General features: G+C 44.4%; 2 protein-coding genes and 2 long non-coding RNA genes across 10 annotated transcripts in view; 2 read left to right on the top strand and 2 right to left on the bottom strand.

Annotated features, from left to right (window-relative positions):
* LOC133493352 (uncharacterized) overlaps positions 1–1,298 on the top strand; it is a 46,624-nt gene extending 45,326 nt beyond the window's left edge. For all 6 annotated transcript variants that reach the window (XR_009792955.1, XR_009792959.1, XR_009792958.1 and 3 more), the window contains 3 exons: positions 910–961; positions 1,030–1,100; positions 1,173–1,298. This is a non-coding gene — a long non-coding RNA (uncharacterized LOC133493352). The remainder of the gene's footprint in view (positions 1–909; positions 962–1,029; positions 1,101–1,172) is intronic.
* On the bottom strand, positions 839–7,517 carry LOC133493354 (uncharacterized). The gene is made up of 3 exons (XR_009792964.1): positions 7,300–7,517; positions 3,507–3,616; positions 839–1,054 (listed from the first exon to the last, which is right to left on the bottom strand). It is a non-coding gene; the product is annotated as an uncharacterized LOC133493354 (long non-coding RNA).
* An 854-nt stretch (positions 7,518–8,371) lies between these two features.
* On the top strand, positions 8,372–13,599 carry copg2 (COPI coat complex subunit gamma 2). The gene is made up of 24 exons (XM_061806642.1): positions 8,372–8,529; positions 8,803–8,855; positions 8,939–9,019; positions 9,112–9,183; positions 9,261–9,340; positions 9,420–9,495; positions 9,704–9,796; positions 9,875–9,961; positions 10,067–10,224; positions 10,301–10,434; positions 10,514–10,581; positions 10,660–10,848; positions 10,924–11,019; positions 11,113–11,356; positions 11,436–11,511; positions 11,576–11,679; positions 12,049–12,174; positions 12,236–12,304; positions 12,379–12,560; positions 12,627–12,756; positions 12,830–12,927; positions 13,003–13,141; positions 13,214–13,312; positions 13,388–13,599. Exons 1-24 carry the CDS (start codon positions 8,493–8,495, stop codon positions 13,516–13,518), a joined length of 2,622 nt encoding a protein of 873 aa, XP_061662626.1. The 5' UTR covers positions 8,372–8,492; the 3' UTR covers positions 13,519–13,599.
* mest (mesoderm specific transcript) lies at positions 13,538–17,391 on the bottom strand. Of its 2 annotated transcripts, XM_061806643.1 has the most exons (12): positions 17,134–17,391; positions 16,685–16,863; positions 16,226–16,305; positions 16,036–16,113; positions 15,828–15,964; positions 15,694–15,752; positions 15,584–15,624; positions 15,390–15,460; positions 15,189–15,290; positions 13,997–14,073; positions 13,856–13,919; positions 13,543–13,781 (listed from the first exon to the last, which is right to left on the bottom strand). In XM_061806643.1, the coding sequence occupies exons 2-12, from the start codon at positions 16,836–16,838 to the stop codon at positions 13,664–13,666; spliced, it is 981 nt and encodes a 326-aa protein (XP_061662627.1). In that variant the 5' UTR covers positions 16,839–16,863; positions 17,134–17,391; the 3' UTR covers positions 13,543–13,663. The 2 variants fall into 2 exon arrangements, with proteins under 2 accessions (XP_061662628.1, XP_061662627.1); XM_061806644.1 differs by lacking the exon at positions 17,134–17,391 and having other exon boundaries at positions 13,538–13,781; positions 16,685–16,851.
* Positions 17,392–17,850: the final 459 nt, after the last annotated feature.

The following is a 17,850-nucleotide window of genomic DNA, read 5'->3' as shown; positions in this document are numbered from 1 at the left end:
CAGTAAGAGTGCAAACTAGTGACAAATTCAATTCAGCCGCAATGCCGTTTTAATGAAATAAGAAAATGTATTGTCCTTGTCTTGCAGTTAATTTCAAGGCCCGTCGGGGGACCAGAGTCCAGCATCCCCAAGCACGTTGGACTGATTTCATGATCTGCTTTGTCAAGGTTTGACTTGATCTATTGCAAAGACACTTGATGAATGCAAGTAGCTGATGTGAGGGAGGAAAATGGCATCGTGATCAACTTCCTGTCCACCATGCTCAGATGTCCGTTTTGACGCTGGAGGCAGGGCCGCTTCCCGTCCAGGCCTTCCTCTTCCTCATCTGCAGGACCATCCACAAGGTGAAGGAACTTGACGAGCCAGCAGGAGTCCTGTCGGTACGCTCGGAAAGCTCCCCGCAATTGTGAACTATTTCTTTGGCCCAAATGTTTTTCCACAGGCTGAGGAACATGTTCAGCTTCCTGCAAGGACTCAGTCGCTGGGGGGAAAAACAAACAAGTTGCACGTCCTCTTTGCTTGTAAGTTTCATTGCAAACAACAATTTGCTGCCAAAGGCTTGACTTGTGTCTTTGTTTTCCACGTCCGGGCTCCCTCACGATGACAATGGTGACGAGGAGACTGTTCAGTTTTTGCAGATGGCTGAAGTTTTTTTTTTTTTTTTTTTTTTTTAAATTTCCTGCTGGAGAAATAAATGATTACAAAACAAGTTATTGTTGCTCCCATACCATTTAGCTTAGCCTGAATGTTGCATCATCTCGCGAGGGACCACATGAGGTGACGAAGCCAAACTTTGGAGCTGCCTGCAAACAAGTGTGAGACTAGTTTGAGAAAGTCAGGTTTAAACTTGTCAAAACTATTTGCTGCACAAGAAATTTACTTTTTTTTTTTTTTTTTTCCCCCCTTTAGTGACGGCCTGGTGAAGTGAAGCGGTCATCCAAGGAAAGAGACTCTTTCGATGGTACTGTCTGCTCTTTTAATGCTCGTGAGTCCATCTTTACGGTGGTGGTTGTTCTTCTTCCTCCACAGGTGGTGAGGACCGCAGTCTGAGCACCTGGACAGTTCCACAAAATAGATTTTCCACACAATTTTCATCATGGGTGAGTTTCATTTCATGCAGCACAAAATGTTGACTTGACTTTCGCCTCACCCCCCCCCCCCCCCCACCTTAGGTCCGCACTCTGGTCTGCAATAGTTTCCCACTGGCCGACTTCACCAGCCAGCGGCAAGGAGACGATCGTCAATATCATCCAACATGTCATGTTTAAAAAATGTTTGCCTTTTACTTTGCAAAAAAAAAAATAAACTTGAAAAAAAAAAAAACCTAACTAATCTTTCTTCTAATACAACACATAAAAAAAAAAACTTTTTAAAACAAATTATATATTTTGCAAAAGAAGGCAGGTTGAAGTGGGAGGGTGCCAAGGTGGTGGGGGGTAAAAATGGGGAGTGTGGGGGGGGGGGTCCAAATGGGGAGGGAGTGGGGGGGGGGCACAATGGGGGGGCCGCAGACCCGGGGAGCCCACAGGAGACATGCAAATTTATGCAAATTATCATAAATGAGTTGAATATATTCATGAGATTATGCAAATATATTTGCATATTCAGTGAGTTGCCTCAAAAAACTCCAATCGGATGCCGGCGGACGCCGATTCTGCTCATGTGGGTGTGGTTATGCAAATTTATTTGCATGTATTTGCATAGCCACGCCCACTTCACCTACTTGATATGCGGCCATTGGTGGGCACTTCATTAGGTACGCTTTGGAGGAGTACATTTCCTCCGATGTGCTCCTAGTGGCGCTATTTTAAACAGTGAGGGTGCAATAAAAAACAGACTCCTTTTGCGGTTCCATATATTTTACACTTTTTTTTCCAATTAGAAAGCATGACATTTACACAAACGCTGGACCTGATGAAAGCATCTAAAGGGCAGAGGTCGCCAGGTCGTGTGATGTCACTCGGCCCTTTCTCGTGCTTTGTCTGCTTCTTGCGCTGCACAAAACACTCACAAATAACACACTTCTGATCACCTGCTTTTCAATGACACTGGCACAATTCAAAGGACTGAAAAATCTGAATTTGAAACGCCCCACTGCTCTAAATCGAAAGACAATTGTCCATCAACACCCTCGACGCAAATAATGCATCTGTGGCCCTCTCCCGAGACATGAAAGCATATTGTTGCTCGCAAATACTTGAGCTCATTTTCCCTCCAATCCTCATCAGGACCAAACTGCCTTTCGAACTTCCTTCTTCCTAATCATCGCTGCTTCCTGGTCCAGCACACAAATCGCACCAGTCGGCATTTCCGTCTCCATCCGTAACCACCCTGACCTGTCACACTACACAAACATTCGACATAACACCCTCAATTTCAAATTTCGGCTTCATCACTCAATCTGACATCACACGACATGGCCAACTCTGTCTTTATTTTTAATAGAGTGGTAAAAAAAAAAAAAAAAGGATGCTGTTAATTTCACTTTTTGGGGGGGGGGGGATAAAAGCACATTTCATGCACAACCTGGCATCCAGCATTTTAGCCAATCTATTTTCATTTGAGAAAGCCTTAAAATTGTTAAAAAACAATATATTAGACAACATAAGGCTCAATTGAAAAACGTGTTTATTGCAAAGTGCACCCTCAGTGGGCAAAAAAATAATAATTACGGTTCATCTATGAACATCCTCTCAGGTCATTTCATTCTCAAGACATCGAAAGGATGCCAAATGCACTGTTGAGGTTGATGTTGAAGACATTTGACCTCTCACCCCAACAGGCTTCCACAGTTCATGGTCCAGAATACGCAAACGCCACAGCTGTTGAACCTCCAGCATGAACTGAGGAGGCCTGTTGGGGGTGAGAGGTCAAACGTCTTCAACGTCAACTTGAACGGTCCAGTTGGCATCCTTTCAATGTCCTGACTGTGAAATGACCCGAAAGCATCTTCATGGACGAGCCACAAAGACAATTCTATCCTAAATTTAGTGACGGTGCAGTTAGCAATAAAACACACTTTGAAGTTCAGTGTTATATTATACAAAAACTTTTTTTTTTCTTTACAATCCTAAACTATGATTGCCATTAAATTAGATTTACACAAATGCAGGCTGACAGGCTGGACATGAAAGCAGCCGAAAGCTGTTCATGTGCTTTTATCTAAAAAAAAAAAAAAATTTAAAAAGTTAAAATAATAGCAACCTTTTTTCATAATTATATTGAAACTAGAATTATTTGAACAGATTTAAAAAAAATAAACATTTTGATCTAACTTGGAAAAATAAGGCCATATCCCCCTCCTACAAAAAAAAACATTTGTGCCGTGCCAATGTCATTTCAAAGCAAACGTTCAAAAGCGTTGAATGATGTTTTTAATGCGTGTGAGTGTTGTCCAGCACAAGAAGCAGAGGTCAAAGGTCACACCGAGAAACGGCAGAGCGACATCACACACCTCCTCAAGCAAAAAAAACATGGCGTCCTCTGCATGAAAACAGGAAGCGCACCTGCCCAAATGCAGGTCGTCCTCGTTGTCATCGTCGCGCAGACCCGTCCGTCCGCGTGTGCCGCCACTTTGCGTCTGTCGGATGCGTGTCCGCTTCAAACCGCCTCCATCCTGTCGGGAAAACCAAAAACGTCAGTCACATTTTCTTTTTTTAAAAAAAAAAAAAAAAAAAAAAAAATCAAAGCTGGCAATGAAAGAACTAGACGTTGTTCCCAACACGCAGTACAAAACAAGAAAAAAATAAAATCAGCATTTTATTGTAACACCGTGTACTGCTTATCCAAAAAGGAGGAGCAAAAATTTCAAGACATTTGGATCCTACGCCGTCGCCAATACCTAACGTCCATTTTTCACGGCAGAAATGCAAATCTTCTCTAATGCTCAAAAGATTTAGAACAACCCAATTTTATTGAGTTTTTTTAAAAAATCTTAATTAGCCCAGTTGCTGTTCTCATTCTACACTGAAATGGAACCCCAGAACAAATAAACGTTTCAGGTCCCAAATAAATGACGGAATTTCTTCACAAACAAAACTCCTCAAAGTCGCCACCTTGTGCAGATCCAATGGCTGGAAAAAAATGGAAATGAAACATTCTTCACAAAGTTATGTGTGGCACTTGGAGCTTGTGTCCCTTTCACTTTTCTCCACTTTCAAGTTTAAAGTCTGGAGACGTAACATCAACATGCCACTTTTTTTTTTTCAAATTTTTTTAAATTTCATTTTTATTGAAGAAAAGTAGTTCAAATCCTATGAATATCTTCAAATGGTCAAAACTGAGATAAGTGGTCAACTTAGAGAGAATGAAAAACAAAGAGGCACGGTTACCCAAAACAGAAGAAAAAAAAAAAAATACATTTTTCAAAGGGACGTAAAAAGACACGCGTGCCACACTTTGACTTGAAACTCTCCCGCCTCCCTCGTGTTTTTATTTGAAAGTCCCCAGAACACCTCCAAAACGCACCTCGTGAAGTGCTCGGCAACTTTAATGAAGTGTCTAAAATGGACAAAATATGAAATACGCCGCCTGACTTCACTCCCTCGGCTTCCGTCGCAAACAGGTCAAAGTCGCGAGTGGCCAGTCAATATGCAAAGTGATGGAGGTAGCTGAAAACTTTAAAGCAAGTGCAATGGGGGGGGGGCTGAAAATTGTAAACAAGAGGTGGGGGGGGGACACAATTTTAAAGTGGGGGGTGAAAACTGAAGCAGGTAGCATCGGTGCCGCCGAGAAATTGCAAACTGGGGTGGCACTAAAAATTGGAACTTTAAAGCGCGGGGGTCTGAAAACTTCGAAGTAGGTGCCATGGGCGGAATTGAGAATTGTATGGAGGGGGATAAAAACTTTGAGGCAGGTGGCACTGATAATTTTACCCTGGGGGGCGGGTACAATTTTAAACCAGAGGAGTAGGAGCTGAAAACTTCGAAGCGGGTGGCATCAGCGGCGCCGAGAAATTGCAAACCGAGGGGAGGGGGTGGGCGCACAATATTGAAGCGGGGAGCTGATATAATCCACGCCCCCCAGTTTGAAAACCACTGCCATTGATTACGCTGTAGGTCAAAAGCTTTACACATCTGGGGGGGCAAACTGCCTTTTTCCAAGTTCCGTCATCTTCGGTGCCCTTCCTAATCTTTGCTGCTTCCTGGTCCAACACACGACTGCCACCAGTCCCCACATTTCCATCCCTCTCTTCGATCTCCCTAACCTGCTGCAACGTCTGTGCCGTCTCTCGCCTTCCTGTGTGGCCGACCTTTCAGTCGCATCCCGTCCGTGGGCCATCGCCACCAATGACATGATGCGTAACATACTTCATTTCACATTTCGGCCTCATCGCTCACTCGTCCACGTATTACACAGGTGTCAAACTCAAGGCCCGGGTTAGCCTCGTGTATATCAACTTCCATGATTTTTGTGATCATCTGTAACAAAATTTCATATCATAAATGATAAAGTTGAGATATTGCAAGCATTTTTGTGTTACCAAATGAGGCTTGATTTATGATTCCAAAACTAGTTCATAAATTTCACATGTAAATATGACGAGGGGAAAGATTTTCATGGATTCGCAGTCATAACGTCCCTCTGGGGGAAATCATAACTCCAATGGGGCCTGTGACAAAAATGAGTTTCACACCCCTGATGTGTATCCTTGCATCCATTCTTCATTTCATTGACAGGACATTGAATGGCTGCCAACTGGACTGTTGAGAATTGTCTTTTTAGTCGCTTGACCTCTTGACCTCTCACCCCAAAAGGCCCCCTCAGGTTCTGCTCCAGGATGGGTAGATTGGCAGACACTACACGAGTCAAAAACTTCCTCCAAAGTCGACCACACGAAGTGGCAACCAACTGACCCCTCCAAAAACCAGAACTGCTGAGCCTCGAGCATGAACTGAGGAAGTCTCTTTTTGCAGATGAGCATGAAATTCTACGAGCGATTAAAACAGTCAACACACCAGTCCAAATGCGGATTGTCCTCATCATCATCATCATCCTCATCGCACAGGCACGTCGTCCACTAACAAAAGCAGTCACTTTCTTTTGCATGTGTCACGTTGCATTTAAAAAAAAAAAAAAAAAAAATCACTTTAAGTCAATAATGCAATTAAACAACAAAACAATTATGAATTATTAAATGGAACCCATTTAACAATAGCTTGATTGGAGTTTCCTTCAGAAAATATCCCTTATTGAAGAACCATGTACTGAACATATATGTGAAGGAGTGAAACTATGCATCCATCCATTTTCCAAGCCACTTATCCTCACAAGGGTCACAGGGGTGCTTAGAGCCCATCCCAGCTAACTTCAGGCGAAAGGCCGACTACACTCTGAACTGGTCGCCAGTCAGTAGTTAAATGGAATTAATCTCTTTATTTTTATTAATTAATTGTTTACTTCCCCCCACTTTATCATAAACGTTGCATTCTTACATGTATGATGGGTTTTGTTGCTATGTAGCATGATAAGTAGATATTAATGCATGTTAACGTTATACGTTGCCGTGTCGGGCCCCCACCTACGCTGGCCCGCTCGGCATTGCATTTTCAGTGTCGGTCTAAAATGACTTTATCATCAAAACATGTTGTCCAAAAGGGAATTTTGCGAGAATGGAAGGTGAAACTGGAACCAGCGCCACCTGCTGGATAATCGCGCATGCATTTCCGTTACGAAAAATCGCCAAATTAATACGAACAGTCAACGAGTAATCCCTTTTTACACGCAAACGAATATCAGCATTTGGTCACGGGAAGGATTTACCTTCAAGTAACGAATATTCACACATAAAAGTAATCCGACAAAACTCACGGGCATATATTTTACTCATGTGTGATAAATTTGTTTATTCCTGAGCACGACTTTCTTCTTCTACTGTTGTAAGCGTACAGTGAATGAGTCACTTCATGCAGCCGTGGCACCACACTGCCGCTTAGCGGCCGAGGCGCACACAGCTGGAAATAATTAGTATTAATGTGTGCAAATGCGATGCCTTGATCCCAATTATAGTTGTAATTTTCAAAAGGGTCATCATAAAGACAGTAAATTTAAAATAATCCCTAAAACAACGTGATATATAACGAATATATAAAACCACTACATATTCTGACAGGGCCACCAATCAAAAAAGTTTTGAACCTTGAACCCTGTTTCTAAAACTATAGCATTCGGATTGAGTCTCATTTTGTTGTGCAACATAACTTAAATGCTGAATAGAAGAGGGTGGTTCTTTTCAAACAGAAATATGAATTTACAGAAGAATTCAGGGTGCAAACGGGGGGAAAGTGGCGCATGCCTGACCTGTACACGTCTCCGTTTTCCACAGCTGTTTTGCGGAAAAGACCAAAATCTTTCTGTCTTCGTGGACGCCTTTCCTCATGTAAACAATCCATCAAGATTTACCCAAGGTGAATGCAACAAACTAGGACCTCGTGTGTTGAGAACACGAAATAACATGTTAAACAAACAACACGCTGGTTAGAAACATTTTCCGGTTCTAGTCGATTCACTTCCAGGTCGCAAGTGATTTGCGTTCATTTAAAATTCTAAAACAATATTAAAGCAGTGAATAACGAACAAGATGACCGACGTCTTTGGTACACATATCGAGAGTCTAAAAGTTTTTAAATAATTTAACTTTAAATAATTTGACATTCATACCGGAGGGCGTTATAGAATATTGAAAGTGACATTTTTTCATTACTTAATATAATTGACATTTATAGCAATAAGAACATTATGTTTAAAGATTTCAAGTTTTGCGTCATGTCAGCCTAACGGGACAAGCCGAAAGAAAGTAGTAGCCGCAGCCTGATTTGTTTCCGTTATTGTAAATAAAGTTTTTCAAGATGGTTGGAAAAAAAACCGTGACCTAACCGGAAATCGATGTTTTTTTTTTTGCCCAAAATCAACTTTATTTAAAGCTTACAATTTATAAGAAAACAAAATTACATTTACATAGAAACAGTTAGTTATAACCCCCTAGTGGCGTTGAAAATAAACATGGGCATTTTATGCTCATTTGTACAAAAATATGTTTAATTACATTTAGTTTTAATTCCCTTTCGTCTCAAAGAACGTCCGATTGAAAATTATACAACGCTTATACTATTATACAACTCCTTACTGAATGCAATCAAGTGTAGCTTCCTTCGCACAAAGTCAGTTTTATGTGAATTGCATTTATAGCCATTATTATAAGAAGAAGAATCCAGTCAACCATACAACATTTGCGCATTGTTTTCAGCAAAAGCAACAAAAGCACTAATAATCATTATTCAAAAAATAAAAATAAAAAAAAATAAACCAAAGCTTTCTCATCAATGTAACGTGTCGTGAAAGTGCAAATGTTCGCAGCACGCACAGTTTTCGAACCAAAAGCTCCCAGTGGCGTCAACGTCTTCCTGGCCGGAAGTTGCTTTTGAGTGACGACGTGGAAGGAGCTTTCGCTGTCGACATCGCACGTCTGCTGGTCGTCATCCGATTTCCACACGATGATCAAGAAGTTCGACAAGAAGGACGAAGAGTCCGGTGGGTATTCAACGTTCTTCATTATGTTGGCCTCGTAATGGCGACTACGGTCGGTGAGTTTTAGAACATGGAGGCTCGCGTTTGGCTCGCTAACAAAGTGCTATCTTCAAATGAGCCTTCGGGTGAATTCAAAGACACGGCAGTGCATAATTTTGTGCTTGTCAGCGTATAAATGTCAATTTAACGCTACGTGTTATTAAATATCTGTTAGTATGAAATGTATCTTGGCCCTGTCAAGAACGACCATAGCTAACCATGGCCGTTCACTTTTAGGAAGTGGCTCGAATCCTTTCCAGCATCTGGAGAAGAGCGCAGTTTTGCAGGAGGTACGGCGACAAACGTGCAAATTTGTTCAAACTGAGAGGAATCTGGATATATACTGTAACCAATTCTAATTTTGTCCACATAGGCTCGCATCTTCAACGAGACGCCCATCAATCCGCGGAGATGCCTGCACATTCTCACCAAGATCATTTACCTGCTCAACCAGGTAGCACCGAATAGCCCACGCTGTCGAAAATGGAATATTCATATTTACTATTTTTCGCCCGTTCAATTTTTGCGGCTCTTCATTTGTTTTAGGGGGAACATTTTGGCACCACCGAAGCAACAGAGGCATTCTTTGCCATGACCAGGCTCTTCCAGTCCAATGACGTAAGCGTCAATAATCATTTTTGGACGTCTTCACATGAAATATAAACTTTTTGTTATTTTTGTTGTCGTCTTATTAGCAAACCCTGAGGAGGATGTGCTACTTGACCATCAAGGAGATGGCCAACATCTCTGAGGACGTCATCATTGTTACCAGCAGGTTCATCGACACGTTCTACAACGTCTGGATTTTGCGTTTTCTGGTGTTTTTAATAATGAAAACTGGTGTCACTGCGCAGTCTGACCAAAGACATGACTGGGAAGGACGATGTGTACAGAGGACCTGCCATCAGAGCCCTCTGCAGGATCACTGATGTAAGTAATTATGCTTTGAATACATTTTTAGGACAAATAGAAATAAAATTGAGAAAACTGTCACTTCATTTCTTTGTACTTGTTTACTATTCAGACATAGCTGCTCAACTTTTTTTGTGTGCCTTAATAATAAGTGCACCAATGTCACATTGCAAAGATAAATGGGGCTGATACATAATTATTATTTTTTTGGGCCGCCGTCTCTCAGACAACCATGCTGCAGGCCATCGAGAGATACATGAAGCAAGCCATCGTCGACAAGGTGCCAAGCGTGTCCAGCTCGGCCCTGGTCTCCTCACTGGTGCGGCTCGCTCGGGCTCACGCGCAAATGTACATTTATGCTCTTGCAATTTTAATAGTAGTAACTTGTCTGTTTTAGCACATGGTGAGGATGAGCTACGACGTGGTGAAACGTTGGGTGAACGAAGCCCAGGAGGCGGCTTCAAGCGATAACATCATGGTTCAGGTGAAAACATTTCTCAAGTTAGATGGTAAAAGATTGTGCACTTACCTGGTGTACCCGCTTGTTGTCAATGTTGACGTGTAATATTGTTTTTGTTTTGTTCTGCAGTACCACGCCCTGGGCCTCCTGTATCACCTGAGGAAGAACGACCGCCTGGCCGTCACCAAGATGCTCAACAAGTTCACAAAGTCGGGCCTGAAGTCACCGTTTGCCTACTGCATGCTCATCCGCATCGCCAGCAAGCTTCTGGACGAGACAGAAGGAGGGTGAGAACACCTGAGGAGATTCCCAAGCTATCAGTTTCCATTCCTCATGTACCTTTTTTTTTTTTTTTTTTTGTAGTCATGACAGCCCTTTGTTTGACTTCATCGAGAGCTGCCTGAGGAACAAGAACGAGATGGTGGTGTACGAGGCCGCCTCCGCTATCGTGCACATGCCCAACTGCACGGCCAGGGAGCTGGCCCCCGCCGTCTCCGGTGCGTCTGAGGACGGGGTTTGAAACCGCTGACATGAGTGATTTGTTAACTTGTTTTTTTTTTTGTTATCTTTTGAAAGTGCTGCAGCTCTTCTGTAGTTCCCCCAAAGCGGCACTGAGATATGCCGCAGTCCGGACCCTCAACAAGGTACTTGAACTGCTCTCCTTTACACTTGCGTTGACATGGTTGAAGTCTGAAGTTTTGTGTCCTGCTCCTATCCACCAGGTGGCGATGAAGCACCCCTCGGCCGTGACTGCGTGCAACCTGGACCTGGAGAACCTGATCACAGACTCCAACCGGAGCATCGCCACGTTGGCCATCACCACGCTGCTGAAGACGGGCAGCGAGAGCAGCGTGGACCGGCTGATGAAGCAGATCTCCTCCTTCGTCTCGGAGATATCAGACGAGTTCAAGGTCCGACTTCTGTCGCGGGGTACGCTTGAAACGTGCGCGACGGACACCACTTGACTTGAATGTTGGCGGTTCCAGGTGGTGGTGGTGCAGGCCATCAGCGCTCTGTGTCAGAAGTATCCCAGGAAACACAGCGTCATGATGAACTTCCTCTCCAACATGCTGAGAGATGACGTAAGCTGCCAACAAACCACACTGGAAAGTCGTCGCTTTGACTTGAAAAGAGCGTTGACGTTTTTGGTTGTGGGGTGGGGGGGGCGCATTCAGGGAGGTTTCGAGTACAAGCGCGCCATCGTGGACTGCATCATCAGCATCATCGAGGAGAACCCCGAGAGCAAAGAGACGGGCCTGGCGCACCTGTGCGAGTTCATCGAGGACTGCGAGCACTCCGTGCTGGCCATCAAGATCCTGCACCTGCTGGGCCGGGAGGGGCCGCGCACCCCGCAGCCGTCCAAGTACATCCGCTTCATCTTCAACAGGGTTGTGCTGGAGATCGAGGCCGTGCGAGCCGGTGAGCCGCGGTTGGCCTTGTGAAACTATCGCACTTTCATTTTTAAACCATTTCCACCCGTTTTCATCATCATCATCAGCTGCCGTGAGCGCTTTGGCCAAATTCGGTGCCCAGAACGATGACCTCCTGCCGAGTGTCCTGGTTCTCATGCAGAGGTACGTCAAAAGTTTTCACTCGAGTGTTCGCGCCGGCCGTAAAGTGAACCTCGCGCTCGTGCAGGTGCATGATGGACAGCGACGGCGAAGTGCGTGACCGGGCCACGTTCTACATGAACGTTCTGCAGCAGAAGCAGAAGGCGCTCAACGCCGCTTACATCTTCAACGGTGAGATCTTTCAAAGCTAACTCGTGAAAAGAATATTAAGTTAAGACATTTTAAAATTACTTGGGGAAAAATATTTACTTTGAGGTACATATTTAAGAACAAAACTCGAAATAACTGGTTCCGATCTTCGTTGTCGATGGTTTGCATCAGCCGGCAAAAGAGCGAGAGGAAGACGAAAGAAAAGGTTGATGGATGTTGTGAGGGAGGACAAGAGGACAGTTGGGGTTAGAGAGGAAGATGCACGAGATAGACTTAGATGGGGGGGGGGGAAATCACACGCTGTGTTGACCCTTAATCGGGACAAGCCGAAAGGAAAAGAAGAAGAATTGTCCCGACCTACCATTCATCTCATGTTGTTGTTTTGTTCAGGCTTGTCTGTGTCAATCCCCGGTCTGGAGAAGTCACTGCACCAGTACACTCTGGACCCCTCGGAGAAGCCGTTCGACATGAAGACGGTCCCGCTGGCCACCACACCCATCACAGAACAGAAAACAGGTCAGTCCACCAGGTCTTGAAATGCCGGGTTGGATTTTTAAAAGGTGTTGTTCCTGTCCAGAAATTGCTCCGGTGGCCACCAGCAAGCTTCCCGAGAAGTTGGCCCCGTCGCGCCAGGACATCTATCAGGGTGAGAACGACTCCTCCAGTTGTACATTTTGTTGCCTTTTTTTGCTCCACCTCTGACAGTTTCTCTCTCCTCAGAACAACTCGCGGCCATCCCAGAGTTCCAGGGTCTCGGCCCGCTCTTCAAGTCGGCCGAGCCGGTGCAGCTGACGGAAGCCGAGACGGAATACGTGGTGCGGTGCATCAAGCACACCTTTTCCCGGCACATCGTGTTCCAGTTCGACTGCACCAACACGCTCAACGACCAGCTCCTGCAGAAGGTTCCAGACTTCACACTTAATCGCAGTTCCATGCCTGCTTACAAAACATGTTCCTCGTCACTCTAGGTTCTTGTGCAAATGGAGCCGTCCGAGTCCTATGAGGTGATTCACTACATTCCGGCCGCCAGCCTCCCGTACAGCCAGCCCGGCTCCTGCTACACGCTTGTGCGCCTCCCCGACGACGACCCGACGGCCGGTAAGACGAGCGTTGCGTTCCCATCGGCTGCTTTCGACTCGCAAGTCGCTGAAATATTGACATTCGCTTGCAGTGTCGTGTACGTTCAGCTGCACGATGAAGTACCTGGTCCAGGACTGCGACCCCAACACAGGAGAGCCCGACGACGACGGTTACAACGATGAGTATGTGGTAAGTAGCAGCGCAGTGCGGCGTCTCCAGCTTTATTTGTTCCTGCTCTCCTCTCATCCCTCCCTTCTTCCTCAGCTGGAGGACCTGGAAGTGACTGTGGCAGACCACATCCAGAAGGTGCTGAAGCCCAACTTCGGAGCCGCCTGGGAAGAAGTGGGAGACGAGTTTGAGAAGGAGGAGACGTTCGCGCTGGCGTCCGTTCACACTTTAGACGGTACGTTTGGAGAACGCGCTCCGCAACCGTCGCGGCTTCTTCCCTCATTCTACGTTTTTGCTCTTCCTGCAGAGGCGGTTAAGAACATTGTCAGCTTCCTGGGAATGCAGCCGTGCGAGCGCTCCGACAAAGTACCAGAAAACAAGAACTCCCACATCCTCTTCCTCGCTGGTGGGTTTCATCGAAAAAAAACTATTTTGTACAAAAAGTTACAGATTTTTTTTTTTTTTTTTTTTTACCTCCCAGGTGTTTTCCGGGGAGGTCACGACACGCTGGTCCGCGCTCGCCTCGCGCTAGCCGACGGCGTCACCATGCAGGTGACGGTCCGCAGCGACGAGGAGACGGTCGTCGACGTCATCCTGGCGTCCGTGGGCTAAAGCGTAACCTTTGTCTTTTACTTTTTTTTGTCTAAATTGAAACGCCTACTCTGTAACAGAAATAAACAGTTACTACAGCAACCTTTTTTTTTTTTTGGTACAAAACTATTTATTTGATGGTCATTCTCTTTGCTCACTCGTCACTTCAGAATGAGTGAATAAAGTTAAAGTAAGCGTTGAGGAAGCCCGTGGGGTCTTCCAGCTGCGGGTAATGACCGACGTGCTCTTCTAACACGCTGACGGTGGACCGCCGCACCAACTGCCTGCGGGGACACCACACAAGCGCGCGCGCGTCACCAAAATGCTAAACGTCGCCGGAGAAAGCCGAAACACTCACTGGTAAAGCCGGACGAACTGGGGGTGGGGGTTGACCGGGTCCAGCGGGCCGTAGATGAGGTGCACTGAAAAGCAAGCACATCAAGGAAGGGAAGCGGAGGCGGACGCGGAAAGGACGCGCGGGTGCTTGTGCTCGTCTTACGTGGCACGAAGGTGGACGTGAGCGCGCCGAGCCATCGTTCTTTGTGTTTTAACCTCTGGTTGATGTACTGGAGAACACTTGAAACATAAACAACACCTTGAAAAACTTTTGTACATCGGGCCAATTGACATTGATGTTACTTTACAATATATCAGGGATCAGAATTTTCCACAAATTCGCGGAATTACGAGTTTTATCAGCTGAAAATGTTTTTGTGAAATGTGTAAATCCATTGAAAATTTTGGGGGGCAACGCTCATGAAATTAGTCACAGCTGTGATAGCAGAAAACGGCATTGCTGTTTGCATTAAATTTGGTGTTTATAATAATGGCAACATTCTGATTTCCGGCAGCATTTTGGCGGTCTTTTAACTCTGATGTTAACATTTCATAGTTTTACGGCATAGTTGTAATTTATAGACATACGTACGCGTATGTTATCGAGCGGTCTGCACATTTGCCAGGATGGCGAAAGTCTTGGAGCGAAAAAGATGAAGATCGTGCCGGGGAAATTGATAAAAACCACGGGGGTAAAAAGTGTAACCGTTAAGATGGGAACGAAAACTATCGACATGTCTAGCTGAACATATCCAAAAAAAAGGGGACATTCCCGGCAAAGTGCTGCGGACTCTGTGTTCCGATATGATCAATTATGGAAGCCGAGCAGCAAAAAATTAATCCAGGAGCGTATCCAAACCAGGAAAAACAAAAGGTAAATTGGATGTAAATTTCTCAAATATTGCTGTTAATACGATTCGGCCTATCTGTAGCACTGGCCCTGTAGATGACGCATTTTGTCACTCACTTTTATATTTCATAATCTCTCTGTCTTTGTGTACTATTTCTGAAGTATAACCTGTAAGTGCAGTAGCCCATTTAATGTAAATTTCACTCAGTCTACATGTTTACGTCTGACAAAATTATTTTGGTTGTTTGGATTCCTATTTTAAGTTTTCAAAATGTTATGATTTCCCCGTATTTACACAGAAGTAACCAGAGGTCACCATTTAACAGTTTTTTTTTTATTAAAAAAATGTTTGTGCCCCCCTTTGAAACCCTCCCAATGCACGCGTTTCTGAAGGCAGACATTTTCAGTCTTTTTCCAAATTGGTCATTCTCATCCCCGATATATATATATATATAGTGTTATATATGAAATTGTCTGGATTGTTTTGAGCCATAAGTCAACGCACCTGTCTAAAACCAAGTTGCCGTCATTATATCGCAGACCGGTCCACATGTCCCAGAACTCTGCATCAGTCGGCTGCGTGTATGGCCCGAAAACCTCCCCGAGCCTGTCACGCAAACCAAGATAAACCCTATCAGGACTTTTTTTCAAAAAATTTATCATGCGTGTGCGTGACTTTGGATAGAAATGAAAACATTTCACGAACCCTTTCCGGAAGATCATGTAGTTGCTCAGCCGCATGAGGATGGGAGCCAGGAACGTGGAGTCCTTCAGCAGCTTTTTTTTTTTTTTTTTTTTTTTGGGGGGGGGGGCAAAAAATGGATCTCACTGAGACGTCAGAACCTCTGCGGCATCAACTAAAGCTTTGTCAAAGGGTGAGGAGGTCGGCTTGGTACTGACCATCTGCAGCAGGCGAGGGTGGTGGGCCTCGGGAAACAAACCTGTGGAAAGCATGTCCACAGTAACTCAGAATACGGAAGAACCGACCGCAAACATTCACACGGACCGACCTCCATTGGAGAGACACAGGCTGTTGATGGTCAGGTGGCCCGTACGGTTCTGGTCACTCCTGTCCACATGAGAAAGCGCACTTCATATCGAAACCAGCGTCCTCACAACACCAAAATTCTGACTTCAAGTCCACCTGTAGAGCAGCTCCAGCGCCACCGTGTCTCCGTAGTCATGTGACAGGAGGTTGATCCGCTGATTGGACAGACCCAAGTGCGCTACCAGCGCCTCCACCGCAGTGGCCTGCTCGAAGATGGAGTACCTGTGCGGTCGCTGTGAAAACCGCAACGAGGGCGTCCGTTTCTTGAGTCCGATTTCAGTGACACGGCACACAAATCACTCACCGGCTTGTCGCTGAAGCCGAAGCCCAGGAAGTCCAGCGCTATGACCCGGTTGAACCGTTGGGTGAGCGGCTCCCAAATCTGTCGCGGAGTGGAGAAACGGGGCAAACGCTTATGCTCGCGGCAAAAGCAATGAATAATAAAAAAAAGGGTTAATATTCCTGAATGACATGCGTTGTTTTGTCATTCGGACCTTGCTCCAGTCGTAGCTGGAGGTGGGGAAGCCGTGGAGGAGGAGGACCACGTCGGAGCTTCCCAAGACGCCCTGGGAGTCTGTTTGGAGTCGACACGTTTGACATGATAAACAATAGTTATAGTACAGTGCCAAATCTACTTACATATATTATATGTACATCGCATATACAATGACCTTTAAATTGAAAAACACATTTAAATTGAATCACAACTAATAGAACTGTGCATAGTTACTCTATTCCCATCATATTTATTGCATCACATTTAAAAAAAGGTACCTAAATGTAGTGTTAAAAGACGAAATAACGCGTTTACATGTTAAATACGCACAACGGAACTGCATTGAATTAACATATGCACAGCTTGAACATTCACACTGCACTTAAAAAAAAAAATCAAAACGTTGAAATAAATCTGTGCTCAGTGATTGTATTAAAATGTCACCCAAGCTGTGCACCTCTGTAGAAGATCTCGCGGCCCCTGAAGGTGAAGCTTCGGCCGGCATTGTGCCACTTGAGCAGGGCAGGTGACAGCTGAGGCGGCGGGATGTGCAGGTAGACGGCCAGCAGCGGGATGCACATCAAGCCGACGTGGAGCCACCACTCTTTCATTGTGGAGCGCTTAACTCACTCATGTCTGGAGCCCGAAATAAAAAAAAAAAAAAAAAAAAAAACAAAACACGAGACTTGTTACAGCTTGTTAACTTCCACTTTACACCTGAGTTGGTCTCATGGACAGTAAATGCTACATTAGCAGTAGCTAGCACTAGCGAGCTATCGTAAAACCCTTCCATTGGTACAGCTTAGTGACACGTTATAAAATTAAAGGCCCCCGAAAGTAATAAACGTGGACACAACCTGTGCAAATAACGGAATCCATAAAGTTGAAAAGGTTTTGAATACTCACTCGAAAAGATAATCACGTGTAGACCTTCGGACCGTAGCGTCCATAGCAACAAAGACAAGATGACTCGAAACAGATCACTCTGAGCAACGATAAAGTTTCTTTGTTTTCTGGAGGTTTTGCCATTAATAACCCTATAAATTGTGTATTTATTTCATTATTATATGCATAACACGATTAATATTAACTTTTATTCCCGTTTTAGATGGTAACTGTTGTCAGTATTTATGCAGCGAATGTGTGTCTTTCTATTATACGCGATCTGTGTTGTCCAAAGGTTTAAAGGGCACACGAAGAAGAGATAAGAAAGGCTTTACTGCCGCTTAGCGGCTAACTTGTGCCACTCCATGTCAACAAATAAAACGTGCAGTAGTTCGATTTAAAGATAAAAAAAATCTTAAAAATATTCTCTTAAAACGTTTTAATGCACTTCTTTTATTTTATGGAGCTTTTTAATAATTATATTTAATGTGCCTTTTATTATATTTATATATATTTTTCATAATGTTTTTTAAAATATATTTTAAATTGCTTCTACTGTTATTTTTTCCCATGACAAGAAAGAGCATTCCAGTACTGTTTTTTTTTAAGTTTAATGACAATAAAGGCTATTGTATTCTATTAGTATAATACATGAAAAAGAATCTGAAAAAGTTTTACGATGAAATACAACTGAGCTAGTGTATTGTGTAACAGTCAATGGTGAGTGACCTTTGTTTT

Source organism: Syngnathoides biaculeatus, chromosome 20 (genome assembly GCF_019802595.1).
Source record: "Syngnathoides biaculeatus isolate LvHL_M chromosome 20, ASM1980259v1, whole genome shotgun sequence".
Taxonomy (NCBI): Eukaryota; Metazoa; Chordata; class Actinopteri; order Syngnathiformes; family Syngnathidae; genus Syngnathoides; species Syngnathoides biaculeatus.
Note: the sequence above shows the minus strand (reverse complement) of the source record. Positions and strands in the feature narration are given on the sequence as shown.